Here is a 14513-nt window from a genome sequence, read left to right as displayed (position 1 = left end):
GAAATGAATGTGTGCAGATTCAGTGCGGGTGCCATGCATTCACGTCACGCATTGCACCCGCGCGGAAAACTCGCCCGTGTGAAAGGGGCCTTACGGTTGTGTGAGCGGGCCCTAAACCAGTAGAAGTTTCTGCATAGTCATCTCTCCAGGCACGGGCAGTCGAGAATGAAGGGCCCACAAAGCACCTCTGGTCCATCACTGCTGCACAATTGCATATGGTACTTTTTTTATGGCTACATGAAGGGTATAACTACATTCAGCACAGCTAGCCCTACAAGGCATGGGGTCTGGTTTCACACAAATTCCAGGTGACCTTTTCCCTACTGCCCAGTTCAGACACTTTAGTATAAAAATTCAAAGTGGACAAAAAAAAAAAAAGAAAAATCCAGACAAATTCCTTTAGAAAACTTTATTTTCAGCCAACAAGTTGTTTCACTGACTCCATCTCCAATGATCTATGGGGACCAAACATCGGGCATCTGGAAATGAACAGAAATATGTTACCTGGAGAAAAGCGGCTTCACGTGAATACAGCTAAATGTTGATACCACAAGTGCACATTTAGTTTAAACCCTTTAGTGTCCAGCCCGTTTTAGGCTAGTTTCACACTAGGGCACAGGGACTGTAGCAGGCTGTTCCAGCGGGCGAACAGCCTGTCGGATCCATGCTGCCGCTAGTGCACGTGTGCCCCCGGACTACTGCTCCGACCCCCTCGACTATAACGGGGGCAGGGCGGAGTTCTGGCACATGCCAAGAGGCGGTCGGACTAAAAAGTACGACATGTCACTTTTAGGGCCATTTCACATGAGCGAGTCCACGCTCCATGTGCGAGTGTGATCCTCCGCTCTGGAGCGCACGGTATCTTCATAATGCTATGTGTCTCTGCTTGACCTTATTTCTACAGAATCATACTGACAGCTTTAGGTCACTGATTCTGTGGGAAAGGCCATGCAGAGACGCACAGCATTATAAATCATGATCATACAGTGCGCTCCTGCAAGTCCAGAGCAGAGGATCACACACACGGAGCACGATTCCCGCAATGACTCGCTCGTGTGAAACAACCCCTCAGTCCAGCCATCTCTCGGCATGCACTGCCAGTCGGAACTCTGCCCCGGTAGTGCAGGGGGCACGCATGCACTAGTGGCAGCATGGATCCGACAGGTTGTTCGCCCGCCTGAAGTGTGAGGGGCCTTAGAAAAATAAGTTATAGCTCTTGGAAGGTGACAAAACACCTATGTAGCCATTAGGGCTTTTTTTGTAGGACAATTTGTAATCTTTAATGGCACCATGTTGGGGCACACAACTTACTGAGTAAATTAGTAGCAATACTGCAACTCCGTTTTTAGGTTATAAATATTGCATTTCACATAATTTTTTGTCATTTATAACAGGCAATCTTGATTGCTTCTGAAATTCTCTGCACTATAGAAATAGTGCAATATATTTTAATGTCTGTGCTATATCAACATTCACCAGGAGGCTGCACCTGAGGCACAGCTAGAAGCAGACATGGGGCCTTTACTAGGCCCTGACCCAACTGCACTGAAAGCCACACCCTGCAATCTGCGGGGTGCCGATAGGAAATAGGGAGTCTGCTCCCTCTAACCGCTTACATGCTGCAGGTTCTATGAGCAAGATGAGTTACAAACTGGTACAAGAGGAATGCCTGTGAAGGATGAGGAAGGGTACAGTAGGTAAGGGTATAAGCTACTCATATGGCAGAGTTGTGGCAGTGTTACTGTACATTGTAGGCTCGTCTGAACAGGTGGGTTTTCATGTTTCTTTTGAAGGTTTCCATGGTAGGCGAGAGTGATATTGGGTAGAGAGTCCGAATATGGGGAAAGCATGGGGAGAAATCTTTGTGGCGACTGTGGGAGAAGAGTAGAGAAAGAGCTTTGCGGATTGAAGATTCCATGTGGCAAGGTACCAGGAGGAGATCAGGTCACAGATATGGAAGGGACAGGTTCTGGATAGCCTTGAGATAGTTAAAGGGGTATTCTGATTATATAAAGTTATCCCCCATCCACAGGATAGGCGATAGCTTGCAGATCTGAGGGGTCCCCTCTGATCACAACAGGGGTCCTGTACCACATTGAGCCCCCTCTGAAATGGATGAAGTGGCTAGCCGGAAGAGGGTCTTGCTGTTCCATTCATTTACATAGGAGCAGCAGAGAGTACAGGGCACTCAGATGACCAGAGCAGCCATGCTCTTTTACAACCAGCAGCTCTGTTGCATTTTAAGGGTCTTCACTGGGTACAGGTCCCCAGTTCATGATCTGTGGGGAGTCCCAGCAGTAGGACGTCCTCCAATCTGATAGTTATAACTTTCTATAATCCGAATACCACTTTGCTTTGTACCAACTGGGCAATGGGGAGCCAGTGAAGGGACTGGTAGAGAGACCAGGCAGCGGACTAATGGAGGAGATGTGGATTAGCCAGGCGGCAGACTGGAGGGGCACCAGAGTGCTAGATGGGAGGTCACAGGAGGAGGATGCAGTAGTCTAGGCACATTTTTGTGGAATGTGCAGATTCAAGAGATGCGAGTCAGCAGGAGGTAGAAAGACTTGGATGTGTGGTTTGAAGGACAGTAAACTCAAAGGTTACCAGAGGATGTCTGCTGGGAGGCTGAGAGATTGGGGAAAGAAATTCTATTTTCCCCATGTTAAGTTTTAGAAAGCAAGAGGAGGATATAGCAGAAATCCTGAGTCCCACCATGTCTATCTGGAACGGAGAGGTAAATACAGTATGTGATAGCATAAAGGTGGTAGTGGAACCATGAGCCATCCTAGGCCAGGTGTAGACTGAGAAGAGCAGAGGTCCAAGGACTGTCTTGAGGGACACCAGAGACCAGGATGGTACGTGAGGTGACAGTGCTTATTCAGTCGGGCCTCTTGCACAAACATTTTTTTCCCCCCGTTTACATTCTGTTTTTTGTGTTCCGTATACAAAGCCATTCATTTCAATGGGTACGCCAAAAAAAATAAAAAAAAATTGTACTCCAGCCCGCAAATCACGTTCCATGGCTCCATTCAATGGGGCTGTAAAAAAATAAATAAAAAACGAACGATATGGAATGCATCCGTATCTGTCCCGTTTTTGCAGAACCATCTATTGAAAATGTTATGCCCAGCCCAATTTTTCTATGTAATTACTGTATATGCCAAGCTTCCGTTTGCAATCTGCAAAAAACAGAAACTAAACAGAAAAACGGAATTGCGAAACTGAAGCGGAACGGAAACACTACTGAAAAAAAAATTTGAAAAACGGATCAGTTTCAAAACAGACTGCTAAACACTGAATATGGTCGTGTGCAAGAGGCCTCAGTCTGTTTCATCAGTGATTGAGCTACAACCAGGTGCTGTCAAAAAACATGTGCAATTATTTCCTTTTTAACTTCTCTATGTAACCTCCAAATCCTGGTTTGGACACAAGTCACTGACTAAACACCGACTGAATAAGACCTTAATGTCTGGTCTGAGGTGATCAAGGAGAGTGCCACGTCTGATGCCAAGGCACCCAAGCGGTAACCGCCAGAGGCCGAGGACAAGTCAAGGAGGCAGACCGTAGAGTTACTTGGCTCTGGGTAGTTTCAGGAGTGAGGACAGTTCAACAGTGGACAAGTAACCCCCCCCCCCCGAGGTTTACCAAATCCTGGCATAGAACATGGGTACCCTGTAACCATGTGCTGAACCGACGACATCATGGAGAAACAGCTCCCAACTCAATTACCTTCAAAGCAAGCTAGCGCAGCCTTCTGGCTTCACGTTCCGACTCCAGCAGTGTAAGAACATCCCCTTCTCTGACTGGTCCTTTGACATTTCTTATGATGGAACGGTTGCTGTCATCCATGAATTCTACACGGACCTAAAGAAAATAAAAATAGAACTCAGTACAGTTGAATGACAAAGTAAGATCTTACCATTTAGAAAACATGGACTTAAGATATTTATTGAATACAGCAATTAGTGTTAGTAGAGCAATGGGGGGTCCACCACCACCAGCTACTGGAGAGGCCGCTGCGCTCTGGTCACTGCAGCCTATTTGTGGCATCGGACGGCCTATGTGCAGCTCTGTCCCATTCTAATGAGTGGGCTGTCAAATACCAAGCATAGCCACTTTACAATGTATAGCACCGTTTAGTATGCAGTGGAGCCCCACAACCAGATAAATATTTTTCCACAAAAGGGACACCAATAAAACTTGTAATTGATGAATCTGTTCTTACAGTTCAGTTGTACCCAGGGCCATCTTATCAGTTGCCGACAGCTTACCATGTATACATGCTTACACAGAGAATGCCACCGATTATACTGAATTCAGCTACTGAGCTCAGAAAGAGCCTCTGTCCGCATGATCAACCTTATAAATTCATATTGCCCGGCAGGGTTGATCATGGACAACTAAATTCATACCGTATTTATCTTTGTAGGTTGCAGCATTTGAGATGAGGATTTTTATCTTTATGCACATCAGGCAGTTGAAGCATCAAGGGGTAGGCTGCAGCTCTGAACATCTACAGCTATGCTCCTAGTGCTCACAGCCCCTGCCCTTTGACAGGACTAATAGCCCCATCTAATAGTCGTACTCATTGGTGGTCCGGCATTATTATACAGAGTATCAAAATCAAGCATCCCCTAGAAAAGCAGAATTTCCTGGACATCCCTATGACCGCACCACAGGAGGTTGTCCTAGGCCTCCAAGAACAGGAAGAACGATTAAGGGGATTAGTGGGGACAGATGCAGCGCATTCCCTGGTTAGGGTAAATATTTTAAGAAAATTTTGTGCTTTGCCATCATCCCCATAGAAAAATGCAGAGCATAAGAACATTTCCCACCAGCTGCTCCGTCCACTTCAGTGGGGCTACACAGGGTATGAGGTCCCGGCGGTGGAACACCCAACTGAGCTGATGGTTATCCTTGGAATATCCCTTTGAGAAATGGGAAAACTAAGACTATCCATTCCACAAGAATTTAGAGAACTTGCTGTTATTTAATAGTGGATATAAAGTTATGGGAGGAAATTCCCAAGCTCCATGTGCTGCTAGCCAAAGGGGTAAAGACTATGCCATATAAAGAGTCCCCTCAGCATAAAGATCTGATGGATCAAAAATCAGACTTGTTACTTAAAGGGGTTGTCCAGGTTCAGAGCTGAACCCTGGACATACCTCCATTTTCACCCAGGCAGCCCCCCTGACATAAGCATCGGAGCAGGTCATGCTCCGATGCTCTCCTTTGCCCTGCGCTAAATCGCGCAGGGCAAAGGCATTTTTCAGAGTTCCAGGTGACATACCGGGCTCTCCATGGGGCTGACAGGAAGCCCGGTGATGTCACCGGCACTGATGGGCGGGATTTGGCTCTGCCCTAGCCAGTAAAACGGCTAGGGCAGAGCTAAAGCCCGCCCCTCAGAGCCGGTGACGTCACAGAACACACTGCTGGGCGGAAGTTACCAGCCCGGCAGTGTGTTATTGTAAACACAAGAGCCCGTGCCCTGCGCGATCGAGCGCAGGGCACTGGAGCGCATCGGAGCATGAGATGCTCCGATGCTAGGCTCAGGGGAGCTGCCGGGGTGAAAATAAGGGTATGTCCGGGTTCAGCTCTGAACCCGGACAACCCCTTTAAAAGGAACCTGTCACCTCCAAAACCGACATTACCTTACAGTAGCCCCCAGTGTGTTCATAATAGTTTATGATTCCTCCAGCAGTTGCTGCGTACTTTATAAAAACGCAGTTTTAATACCCAGTCGCACCTATCTTCAGAGCCAGCGGCCTCCTTGCTTCAAGCTAAGCCGCCCCTTACTGCGCGATCCCGGCTTCCGCAGTCAGCCAGCTGCTAGTCTCACTGTGCATGCGCCGTCCATCGTGCACACCCTATGGTCCCAGGACCAGAGAGGCTGGCACATATCTCCCCATGTAGCGGTTCACCGTGGATAGTCAAGAAATCAGATCTCCTCCCAAGTACCAAGGAGGTCTTTTTGGGAACTCTTCTGGATTCGAAGACTCAAATGTCATTTCTCCCACCTGTCAAACAAGGAATCATGCTGACGGAAAAAAAACTGCTCACTGATGGAAGCACATGCATCCCGATGACCCCTCGGACTCAATTCCATTCCTGCACATCAAGAATGATTGGTCAGTTGGTATAGAGACCTCAGGAAGATGGCTTCATGGTGGACAGACCCACAAAACCTGAGGATGGGAGCTCAGCGGAAGCTCTCCTTACATTCTTGTCACCATGGATGCCAGTATGCAAGGGTGGAGGGCACAGAAAAGGGACTGTTCAAGGTAGCTGAAGTCTAACTCCTCGCTCCACATGGGAGCACGCACTGTCCCTTTCCCTCCTCCAGGAAGGCAGAGAGTTGCAGACTGTCAGCTGTAACATACAGCTGACAGTCTGCTTCAAGCTACAGACATAACCCTTCCGTGCCGCCATCCTTAGGGACTGCGTATGGAATAGAAGGGGCTAACCATTGGGCCGCTGCTCTGATGTTGTGGCATTAATCCACTTTGCCATCTTTAGGATGGCCGGGAGCTGCACTGCAGACTCGCACTCAGATGCAATGGTCCCGTTTGACCATGGCATCTGAGGAGTTAAATATCTGAAATCTACATGATCGCTGATCATGGATATTACAATAGAAAGAGCAGCTACTGCACCCAACAGCGGGTGCCATTTTTTAAGACTAGACTTCTATCAGATCTATAGTCCCATAAAGGGTTAACGTATAAAGTACAAGTTACACTGAATCCCCTCAAAACTACCAACCTACACAGCAGTACTGACAACATAAGGGAGAAGCTGGGGTGAGATGTACAAATACCATTTGTGGAGCTCTCATCAGGAGTAGTGAATTTAAAGGGACACTGACAGGCCCAATTAGCATATTTAGGTATATATGTCAGTACAGGTCTTATAAAGTCTATTAAAATCATTTAAGTATCCCCCTTATAAATACCGAAATATAAAGTTTTATAACCTGCTTGTCCGGTCACCAATCTGCCCAAAGGGCGGCGTTTCAGTCCGCTCCCAACTGCCGTTCTGAAGCCCCGCCCAGCTCATCAATATTCACTTAGCTGGTCGGTGGCTACAACTCTCCCGACTCAAGTGCCCGGCGCATGAGCATAAAGTAGAGGCTGCAGCACTCTGTACGCAGGCACGATGTGACCCCGGCCGGGCGCATGTGCTGAAGATTGGACGGAGGACGTGCCCAGAGGATTGAATGGGCCGTGCGCAGGACCGTGAGTCGGGAGAGTTGTAGCCGCCGCCCAGCGAAGTGAATATTGATGAGCTGGGCGGGGCTTCAGAACGGCAGTTGGCTGGGCGCATTTTGACATGAAACGCCGCCCCTTGGGCAGATTGGTGACCGGACAAGCAGGTTATAAAACTTTATATTTTGGTATTTATAAGGGGGATACTTAAATGATTTTAATAGACTTCATAAGACCTGTACTGACATATATACACCTAAATATGCTAATTGGGCCTGTCAGTGTCCCTTTTAAGTTTTATTCTGCCAAGCTCCTCTCTATTGCCCCTGGGGGCGGAGTCACAAGTGCTTTCACAGCCCCTCCCCTGAGTGACATCCAAGCCTCCTGGTGGGCTAGTTCAGCTGTCACTCAGCAGAGGAGGGCTGATGACACAGCTGAGATCCCTTCAGGGTAGCTCCACCTGCAGGAACAGAATAAAACCTCACATATGCACTACTCCTGGTGTGTGAAAAGCTCCACAAAATGAACGTTCTTCCTGACCTCCCCAGCCCCTCACCTGCTGCTGTCAGCTCCATCATCAAAACTGCTAACAGAATCCTTTTAAAGGATTTTAGTACAAGGGCACAAAATGTACAATTCTTAGAGAACGGAGCCCAGAGAGTGCTGTGGGGAGCTCCACACATGCACGGTCACCAGCGAATTGATTCTACGACTTGGCTGAAGATATCAGGCGACTTCCATCAACACCATAGAAGTGACACCATTCTAAGAGTAGACAGTTCCCCGAGGTGGGATGGGGCAGCCAATAGCCGGGCGTGACAGGGACAAGGCTCCCCAGCGCAACCCGCTAAGCTAGGGAGGCTCGTTCCCTTTGTGGCCTGACAAGGGTCAGTGCGGTGCCAGGGTACAATCTCAGGCTGGACAAATGGAAGGGACGGGACATAGATCTTGGATAACCCTTTAAACTCCTTCCAGATTTCCAAACATCCTAGAAAAGATTCACTGGTTAACACTTTCCTTCCCTTGGCCCTGACACCTTACCTGAGTACATTGCCCTTGAGATCCAGTTCTTCCAAGAACTTTAGTGACCTAAATAAAGAAAAATAGTGAGAATCGTTAGCAGCAGGTCCTGCGGTACCGCACGCGGCCAGGCAGAGGCGTGCACACTGCACAGGGAACTGCGGCTATTGGCGCGCTTTATTCCCTATTATAGCGGGACTTCTATGGCGGTCAGGACAGACGGGAAGGACGGACGGACCATCCGCGCCCAGCGGTACCTGCTACAGAATCAGGATACGTTACCCTGGCTAATTTGATGGGTGCAACGCGGCTGGCGTCCATATCTGCGGCTGCTGTAGGCCCAAAAAGAGGATCACGTGTGGAGGCAGCGCTCTTTTATAGGACTGGGTGGAGACCGGAAGTGTCGTCAGCTGCGACTGTGCTGACGTCCTGAAGACAAATTTACAATTACGGTAGAGGCTATTTCCTAGCGGGCTAAAGCACCTCTGCTGACGTCACTGCCCATGTGACCAGACTCGGAGGGTCTTCGGTAAGATGGCCGCCTCCTAGCGCCTCGGTCGTTGCAGTAAACTATCACAGTTTCTCTCTATAATTTCACCTTGACGAAAAGCAGACGACGTGATTGGCTGCCGCGTCCTCGCGAGATTTCTCTGCCGGCATTAAACAAACGTGAGGCGCTCGTCGGTCGGTGGGTTCTGGTTTCTGAAAACAAATTATTCGTCAGCTCAGAAAGTCGCGTCCTGAGTGACCGGCGCCGCCATTATGGTAAGAGCCGCACAGTTCCTGTGTGTCCGGGGGGCAGCCGAGAGTGTCTGCGCCATGTGATTAGCTTGTTCTTGTAGAACTATAAGTCCCAGCCTGACTCTGTTCCTTACTAGGGAATGCTGGGATGTGTAGTTGCAGAAAAACATAAAGCCTATACATTGTAGCTTGGACTGACTTGTTTTACTTTCCAGTATATCTTGTTTTCCCTCCCAAATATCTCTGCTTGCTGTCGGTAAGTAGAGCCTTCCGTCTTTAGATTTAGAGGCTGGAATTCTATACACCAAACATAAGGTATAGCTGCAGAAAACTGTAAGCTGTGCTGGTTCATTCACTGGCAGCAAGCAGTGGTATTGAAAATGGATAGGTACATGGCTGTATTGGTATCCCCTGTCAGTTCCATCATCTAGATTCTCCTCTTGTCCTCCTCTGCAGCTCTTCTATTCGTTTTTCAAGTCTCTGGTGGGGAAGGACGTTGTGGTGGAGTTAAAGAACGACTTGAGGTAAGTGACTTACGTCTCCAGCAGGGTTGCTAGATGGCCGCTAGCACATCTGCAATATCCAGTCCACATAGCTCTGTGTGCTTTTATTGTGGGGGAAAAAAACTATTTGATACAAATTAACCTGAGATGAGTCCTGTCCCTGACTCATCTCACATACAGGACTCCTCTCAGGGTAACTTGCATACGTATCAAATCAGTTTTTTTCCACAATAAAAGCACACAGAGCTATGGGGACTGGGTATTGCAGATGTGCTAGCGGCGATCTAGCAACCCATGTCCTCAGCTCTATACACAAAATCCTGGTGACATGGTTCCCTTTAAAAGGAATTGCATTAATGCAGCTTAAAATGAGAATTTTGTGGAAAGGTTCAATGTTCTCGGCTCAGTGTCGCACTCTAGTCAGCTATCCATACCCCCTGAGCAAAGGGGACCTCAAAATTGAGACTTTGGTCTTTTGGTTTCATAAGCTGTAAGCCATAATCATCCAAATTTTAACAAATAGAGGCTTGAAATATCTCGCTCTGCCTGTAATGAGTCTCATATATTAGTTTCCCCTTTTAAGTTGCATTACTGAAATAAATTAACTTTGCACAATATTCTAACTTTGAGTTTCACCTGTATAGATTCGTATTTTGTGCCTTACAAGACGCACCTAGGTTTCAGAGGAGGAGAATAAGAAAAAATATTTTTCATTAGACCTCAGATCAGCCCACCAATGTTAAGACCCTCAATCAGACCTTATCTCAGACCTCAGCTCTGACCCCCTCAAATCAGAGCCCCAATATGAATAAGAACCTCCTATTCAGACCCCCCGAATGTAAATGACCCCCCAGACCTCAGTACAGACTCCCTTGCTCAGAGCAAAAAAATAATAATCCCCTTGCCTCTCCTGCTCCATCCGGCTGACTCTCTTCCTGCTGCACGCTCTGCAGTGACCCGACGGCAGAGGACGGGGAGTACGGAGCCCGGGGAGCGCTGCATTCACTGTTTCTTGATCCTCCGGTATGGATGAGCACCTCCTTAATGGAAGCCCTCATTAGTATTCATCCCATAAGACGCAGTGACACTTCCCCACATTTTGGGGAGGGGGGGTGTGCATATTATGGGATGAAAAATTGTGTATTAGGGCTGCAGTAAACGATTATTTTAGAAATCGAGTATTCGATCAACTTTTTTTTTTTTTACGATTAATCGAGTACTCTAATAAGAAAACGACATTATTATTTTTTAAGCTCATTCCCCCCCCCCCCCCCAGTGCCACCAGCTTGCCCACAGATTCCTAGTCACTAACATTATATATCGGTCCCAAAAAAAATACCATCTCTATGTACATATATTTTGCTGGGGTCCTATGGCAATCTAACACAGGGGCCCCTGTGTACATGACATAATATATCTTCCATATAGTTTTCGGGGGCCCCTGGAATGCAGGATGTGGAATATAAAGAAATAATTTGCATACATTTATTTGGGGACCCCTGCTCTCTGCTCCCCCGGACCCGCCAAGGCCGCTGTCTGTTTGACCATGTTGGTGATTAAGAAGCTCTCCCGCCACCTCCGCTCTGCCTGCTCCTGTCCAGCCCGGTGGGTTGGGGGGGCTCAGGGCGCTGCAGGCCGGTCATGTAGCCATTGGGGAGGTTGGCGATGAAGCTGCTGTCCAACAGCCGGCGGGTGCAGCATGTTACGGGCCGACGGATGACCACGGAGCTGTGAGTAATAGCAAGTGCTTCACTCCCGCTCCGTCGTCACATAACACAAACGAATCTTGCATCAAGGATTTTTTGTGTCGCGTTAATCGATTAAACCGAGTAATTGTTTCGGCCCTAGTGGGCATATATGTTATTTATATATTTCTCCTCTTCTGTCCTGATACTGATGACTGGTTTCTCTTGCAGCATTTGTGGGACTCTGCATTCTGTAGATCAGGTAAGTGCCGCAGTGTGGGATCAGAGGTGTGTGGAAAGATGGGCACCGTAAAGGGGTTTTCTGGTCCTTTCATATTGATGGCCGGTCCTCAGGATCAGCTGTTCTAGAATGCTTGAGCACCCCAGCTCCATTCATTGTGTGCAGGGAATGGGAGCAGCACTGCAGTTATCTACTCTGTCCACTGCACACAATGGATGGACCTGTGTGGTTCCAGCACTACCGCAGCTGATCACATATTGGTGGACTATCCTGGGGATATCTGCTCCCAGAGATCTGTGTGTTAACTGTAGGATGTTTGCTTTAAAGGGAGTCTGTCACCACATTTGGGCATATTAGACTGATCAAATAGCGTTATATGTGCCACCGAGAACTTAAAAACAGTACCTTTGTTGTATCTAATGGAGTTTTCTTTCAGCCATAAATGAACTTTTAAGATTCTGTAAATGCGCCTTCTCAAGTGCCCAGGGCGGCGTCTCAATCGTCCGAGCCCCAGGCAGCACCTCCTCAACGGCTCATAACCCCGCCCTCCGTGTGCCTCTGCCCGCCCATTTACTCTCCTCCTTTTTCCACTGCGGCTGCGCGGTCAAATTTGTAGCTGGCGCAGTGGAAAAGGAGAGAAAAGGAGAGTAAACGGGCGGGCACACGGAGGGCGGGGTTATGAGCTGTTGGGGAGGTGCTGCCTGGGGCTCGGACGATTGAGACGCCGCCCTGGGCACTTGAGAAGGCGCATTTACAGAATCTTAAAAGTTCATTTATGGCTGAAAGAAAACTCCATTAGATACAACAAAGGTACAGTTTTTAAGTTCTCGGTGGCACATATAACGCTATTTGATCAGTCTAATATGCTCAAATGTGGTGACAGACTCCCTTTAAACAAAACTTCCACCATGAAGACATTTGGGAGACTTGTCCTAATTGATTCAAAGGAATAGTGATGGATCCTTAAAGGGTTATACAAGATCTATAATGCCCGGCCCCCTAACAGAGGTTGTACTTACCATCCTCTCCGTCTCACTTCTCATACCGGCACGTCGACGAGCCTCCCCCCGACGCAAGATGTTTTCACCCGCGCAACGGGGAGATGCAGCGGTGGCTGTGCCGGAGGAGTGACGGAAGTACAACCTCTGTGAAGGGCCCAGGCATATTGGGGGGTAAAGGAACAGTTATGTTTGGGCTTCCCTAATGTGTAGGAGGCGGCTTAGAAGCAGTTCTTCTATCAGGCTCAGATGGCTCTGGCACCCCCCACTTCCTCCCAGCCGTCTTAAGTCTGTTAGGGATGGATCTTCACTGGCAATAGGCAGTGGACTGCAAATTAGGTGGAAGCGAGACCCCCTAGTGGCCATGACTTTACTGCTTTTTTTCAGGTGGATACAGGCAGATGATTTAGAAATTTGCTTGTTACACCATTCTCTAGTAAATGAAATTAGATTGTGTGAAAGTAGAGTCACTCTTTAAAATTCTCCCACAGGGAAGCAACAAACATAAAGCCTATACCTGGGGTAGGTAACCTCTGGCACGCCAGGTGTTGTGACACTACAACTCCCAGCATGCACACTGCGCATCTCATAACTCTCCTAGAAATGAATGGAGCATGCTGGAAATTGTAGTTTCACAACAGCTGGAGTGCTGAAGGTTGCTGGCCTATACTAGTTGTAGAAGAAAAAATTGCACCACTCAGGTCCGTGTGGCTGTGTTGGGTATTGCAGATCAGCTTAACTTATTTCTATTTTTTTGCAGTATCTGAATATCAAACTAACAGACATCAGTGTGACCGACCCAGAGAAATATCCGCACATGGTGAGCCCTCCATCCTGTTTGCATCCCAGGACTCGGCAACTGCTGTGAAACTACAACAGCCCATGATTGTCTAGGTGTGCTGGGAGTTGCAGTTGGTAGATGCTGGGAGTTGCATTTTCACATCGGCTGCCGGTCGCAAATCCATTGTCTGCTTTGGTTCTGGTATAATTTTTTTTTATCCTTTTCTGCGCTGTTTGTCTGGGCAGCTGTCGGTGAAGAACTGCTTTATCCGCGGCTCTGTGGTCCGCTACGTCCAGCTTCCTGCCGATGAGGTGGACACCCAGCTCCTTCAAGATGCTGCAAGGAAGGAGGCGGTTCAACAGAAGCAGTGATGTGCGAGCATATCTGAGTCCAGCGATCACATTCTGGGCCATCTTGCCTCTCAGGTGTTTACCTGTAAGCTTGGCACTTGGACTACTGGTAATTTAAAGGAGACGAAAGTATGCAGCCTTTCTGCTGATGGGTTTTTTTTTTTGGTCCCCCAGGGTGTAATTCCTTTGGTTTCCTGTTGGTGTCACTGTTGACTGTTAATTTTTTTAATTTTATTTTTTTATGTATAAGTGTCCTAATCTAGGAGGTGATACTAAAGGGTTAATCGAACGCCACCTCCTTCCCTGAGCAGGAGTAAAGTTGCTGAACCCCTAACGCTATCTTGACGCGCTGTGGACATGCTACAGATTTTGCTGTCCAGATCTGCAGCAGGTGTCCGTTCTTAGTGCAGATTTCACCTGTTGCAATGCCAATTGCTTGTAAAGCTCTCCAATCTCTTGCGGCTGGACAGGACTCCGTACTAGGACAGTCCTTTTTGTGCGTCTTGCCCTTTACTACCACCCTATTTGATTAAGAAATGCCATATTTAAAGGGGTGCATGCAACTGAGAAGAAGTCACTCACTCTTGTCCCCTGAGCTGCAATTCCAAACACAGCATATGGACAAGAGTGGCGCTGTTTCTCGGAAGGTGCAGGGATCGTGGTCGTGCATTTTACACTTTTTTTTTATTTATTTTTTTTATCATGATGGTCCTGCAGGAGCACAGTATCACCAGCGGACTGCAATTTTCCAGAAATTAACCCTATCTGTTAAATCAGCAAACCCAGTTTATTGTTAGACTTATGTGGTGAAAAGAAGACGAGTGCGATATTTTTGCCTCCACTGAAGGGTTCATGGGGCAGATTGATTTTTGTTCTATTTTTATGTTTATAAATAAAAAATAAAAAATTTTGGGTTCCACTGGGCCCACAGTCACTGCTGACTAGAGAAAGTTTTTAAATATGGTGTTCATGCACGCCACCCTATG

At 47.7% G+C, this 14513-nt stretch overlaps 2 protein-coding genes across 2 annotated transcripts; one reads left to right on the top strand and one right to left on the bottom strand.

Moving 5' to 3' along the window:
* Window positions 1–394: 394 nt before the first annotated feature.
* RPS28 (ribosomal protein S28) lies at window positions 395–8618 on the bottom strand. The gene is made up of 4 exons (XM_044268643.1): window positions 8511–8618; window positions 8250–8297; window positions 3733–3867; window positions 395–479 (listed from the first exon to the last, which is right to left on the bottom strand). Exons 1-3 carry the CDS (start codon window positions 8547–8549, stop codon window positions 3745–3747), a joined length of 210 nt encoding a protein of 69 aa, XP_044124578.1. The 5' UTR covers window positions 8550–8618; the 3' UTR covers window positions 395–479; window positions 3733–3744.
* A 217-nt stretch (window positions 8619–8835) lies between these two features.
* On the top strand, window positions 8836–14461 carry LSM2 (LSM2 homolog, U6 small nuclear RNA and mRNA degradation associated). Its single transcript, XM_044268642.1, has 5 exons — window positions 8836–8993; window positions 9426–9493; window positions 11389–11419; window positions 13157–13216; window positions 13423–14461. The coding sequence occupies exons 1-5, from the start codon at window positions 8991–8993 to the stop codon at window positions 13546–13548; spliced, it is 288 nt and encodes a 95-aa protein (XP_044124577.1). The 5' UTR covers window positions 8836–8990; the 3' UTR covers window positions 13549–14461.
* The last annotated feature ends 52 nt before the right edge of the window (window positions 14462–14513 follow it).

Source organism: Bufo gargarizans, chromosome 9 (assembly GCF_014858855.1).
Source record: "Bufo gargarizans isolate SCDJY-AF-19 chromosome 9, ASM1485885v1, whole genome shotgun sequence".
Lineage (NCBI taxonomy): Eukaryota > Metazoa > Chordata > Amphibia > Anura > Bufonidae > Bufo > Bufo gargarizans.
The sequence above is the reverse complement of the archived record's forward strand: the minus strand, read 5'-3'. Positions and strand labels throughout refer to the sequence as shown.

What these genes read in the sequence shown, in the direction of transcription:
- RPS28 (XM_044268643.1), bottom strand. Translation starts at nt 8,549, where the DNA reads ATGGACGCCAGCCGCGTTGCACCCATCAAATTAGCCAGG. An exon ending in CACCCATCAAATTAGCCAGG is followed by an intron (nt 8,298 to 8,510) that starts GTAACGTATCCT and finishes TTCTTTATTTAG; the next exon opens with GTCACTAAAGTTCTTGGAAG. An exon ending in CTCAAGGGCAATGTACTCAG is followed by an intron (nt 3,868 to 8,249) that starts GTAAGGTGTCAG and finishes TATTTTCTTTAG; the next exon opens with GTCCGTGTAGAATTCATGGA.
- LSM2 (XM_044268642.1), top strand. An exon ending in GAGTTAAAGAACGACTTGAG is followed by an intron (nt 9,494 to 11,388) that starts GTAAGTGACTTA and finishes TTTCTCTTGCAG; the next exon opens with CATTTGTGGGACTCTGCATT. An exon ending in CAGAGAAATATCCGCACATG is followed by an intron (nt 13,217 to 13,422) that starts GTGAGCCCTCCA and finishes TTGTCTGGGCAG; the next exon opens with CTGTCGGTGAAGAACTGCTT.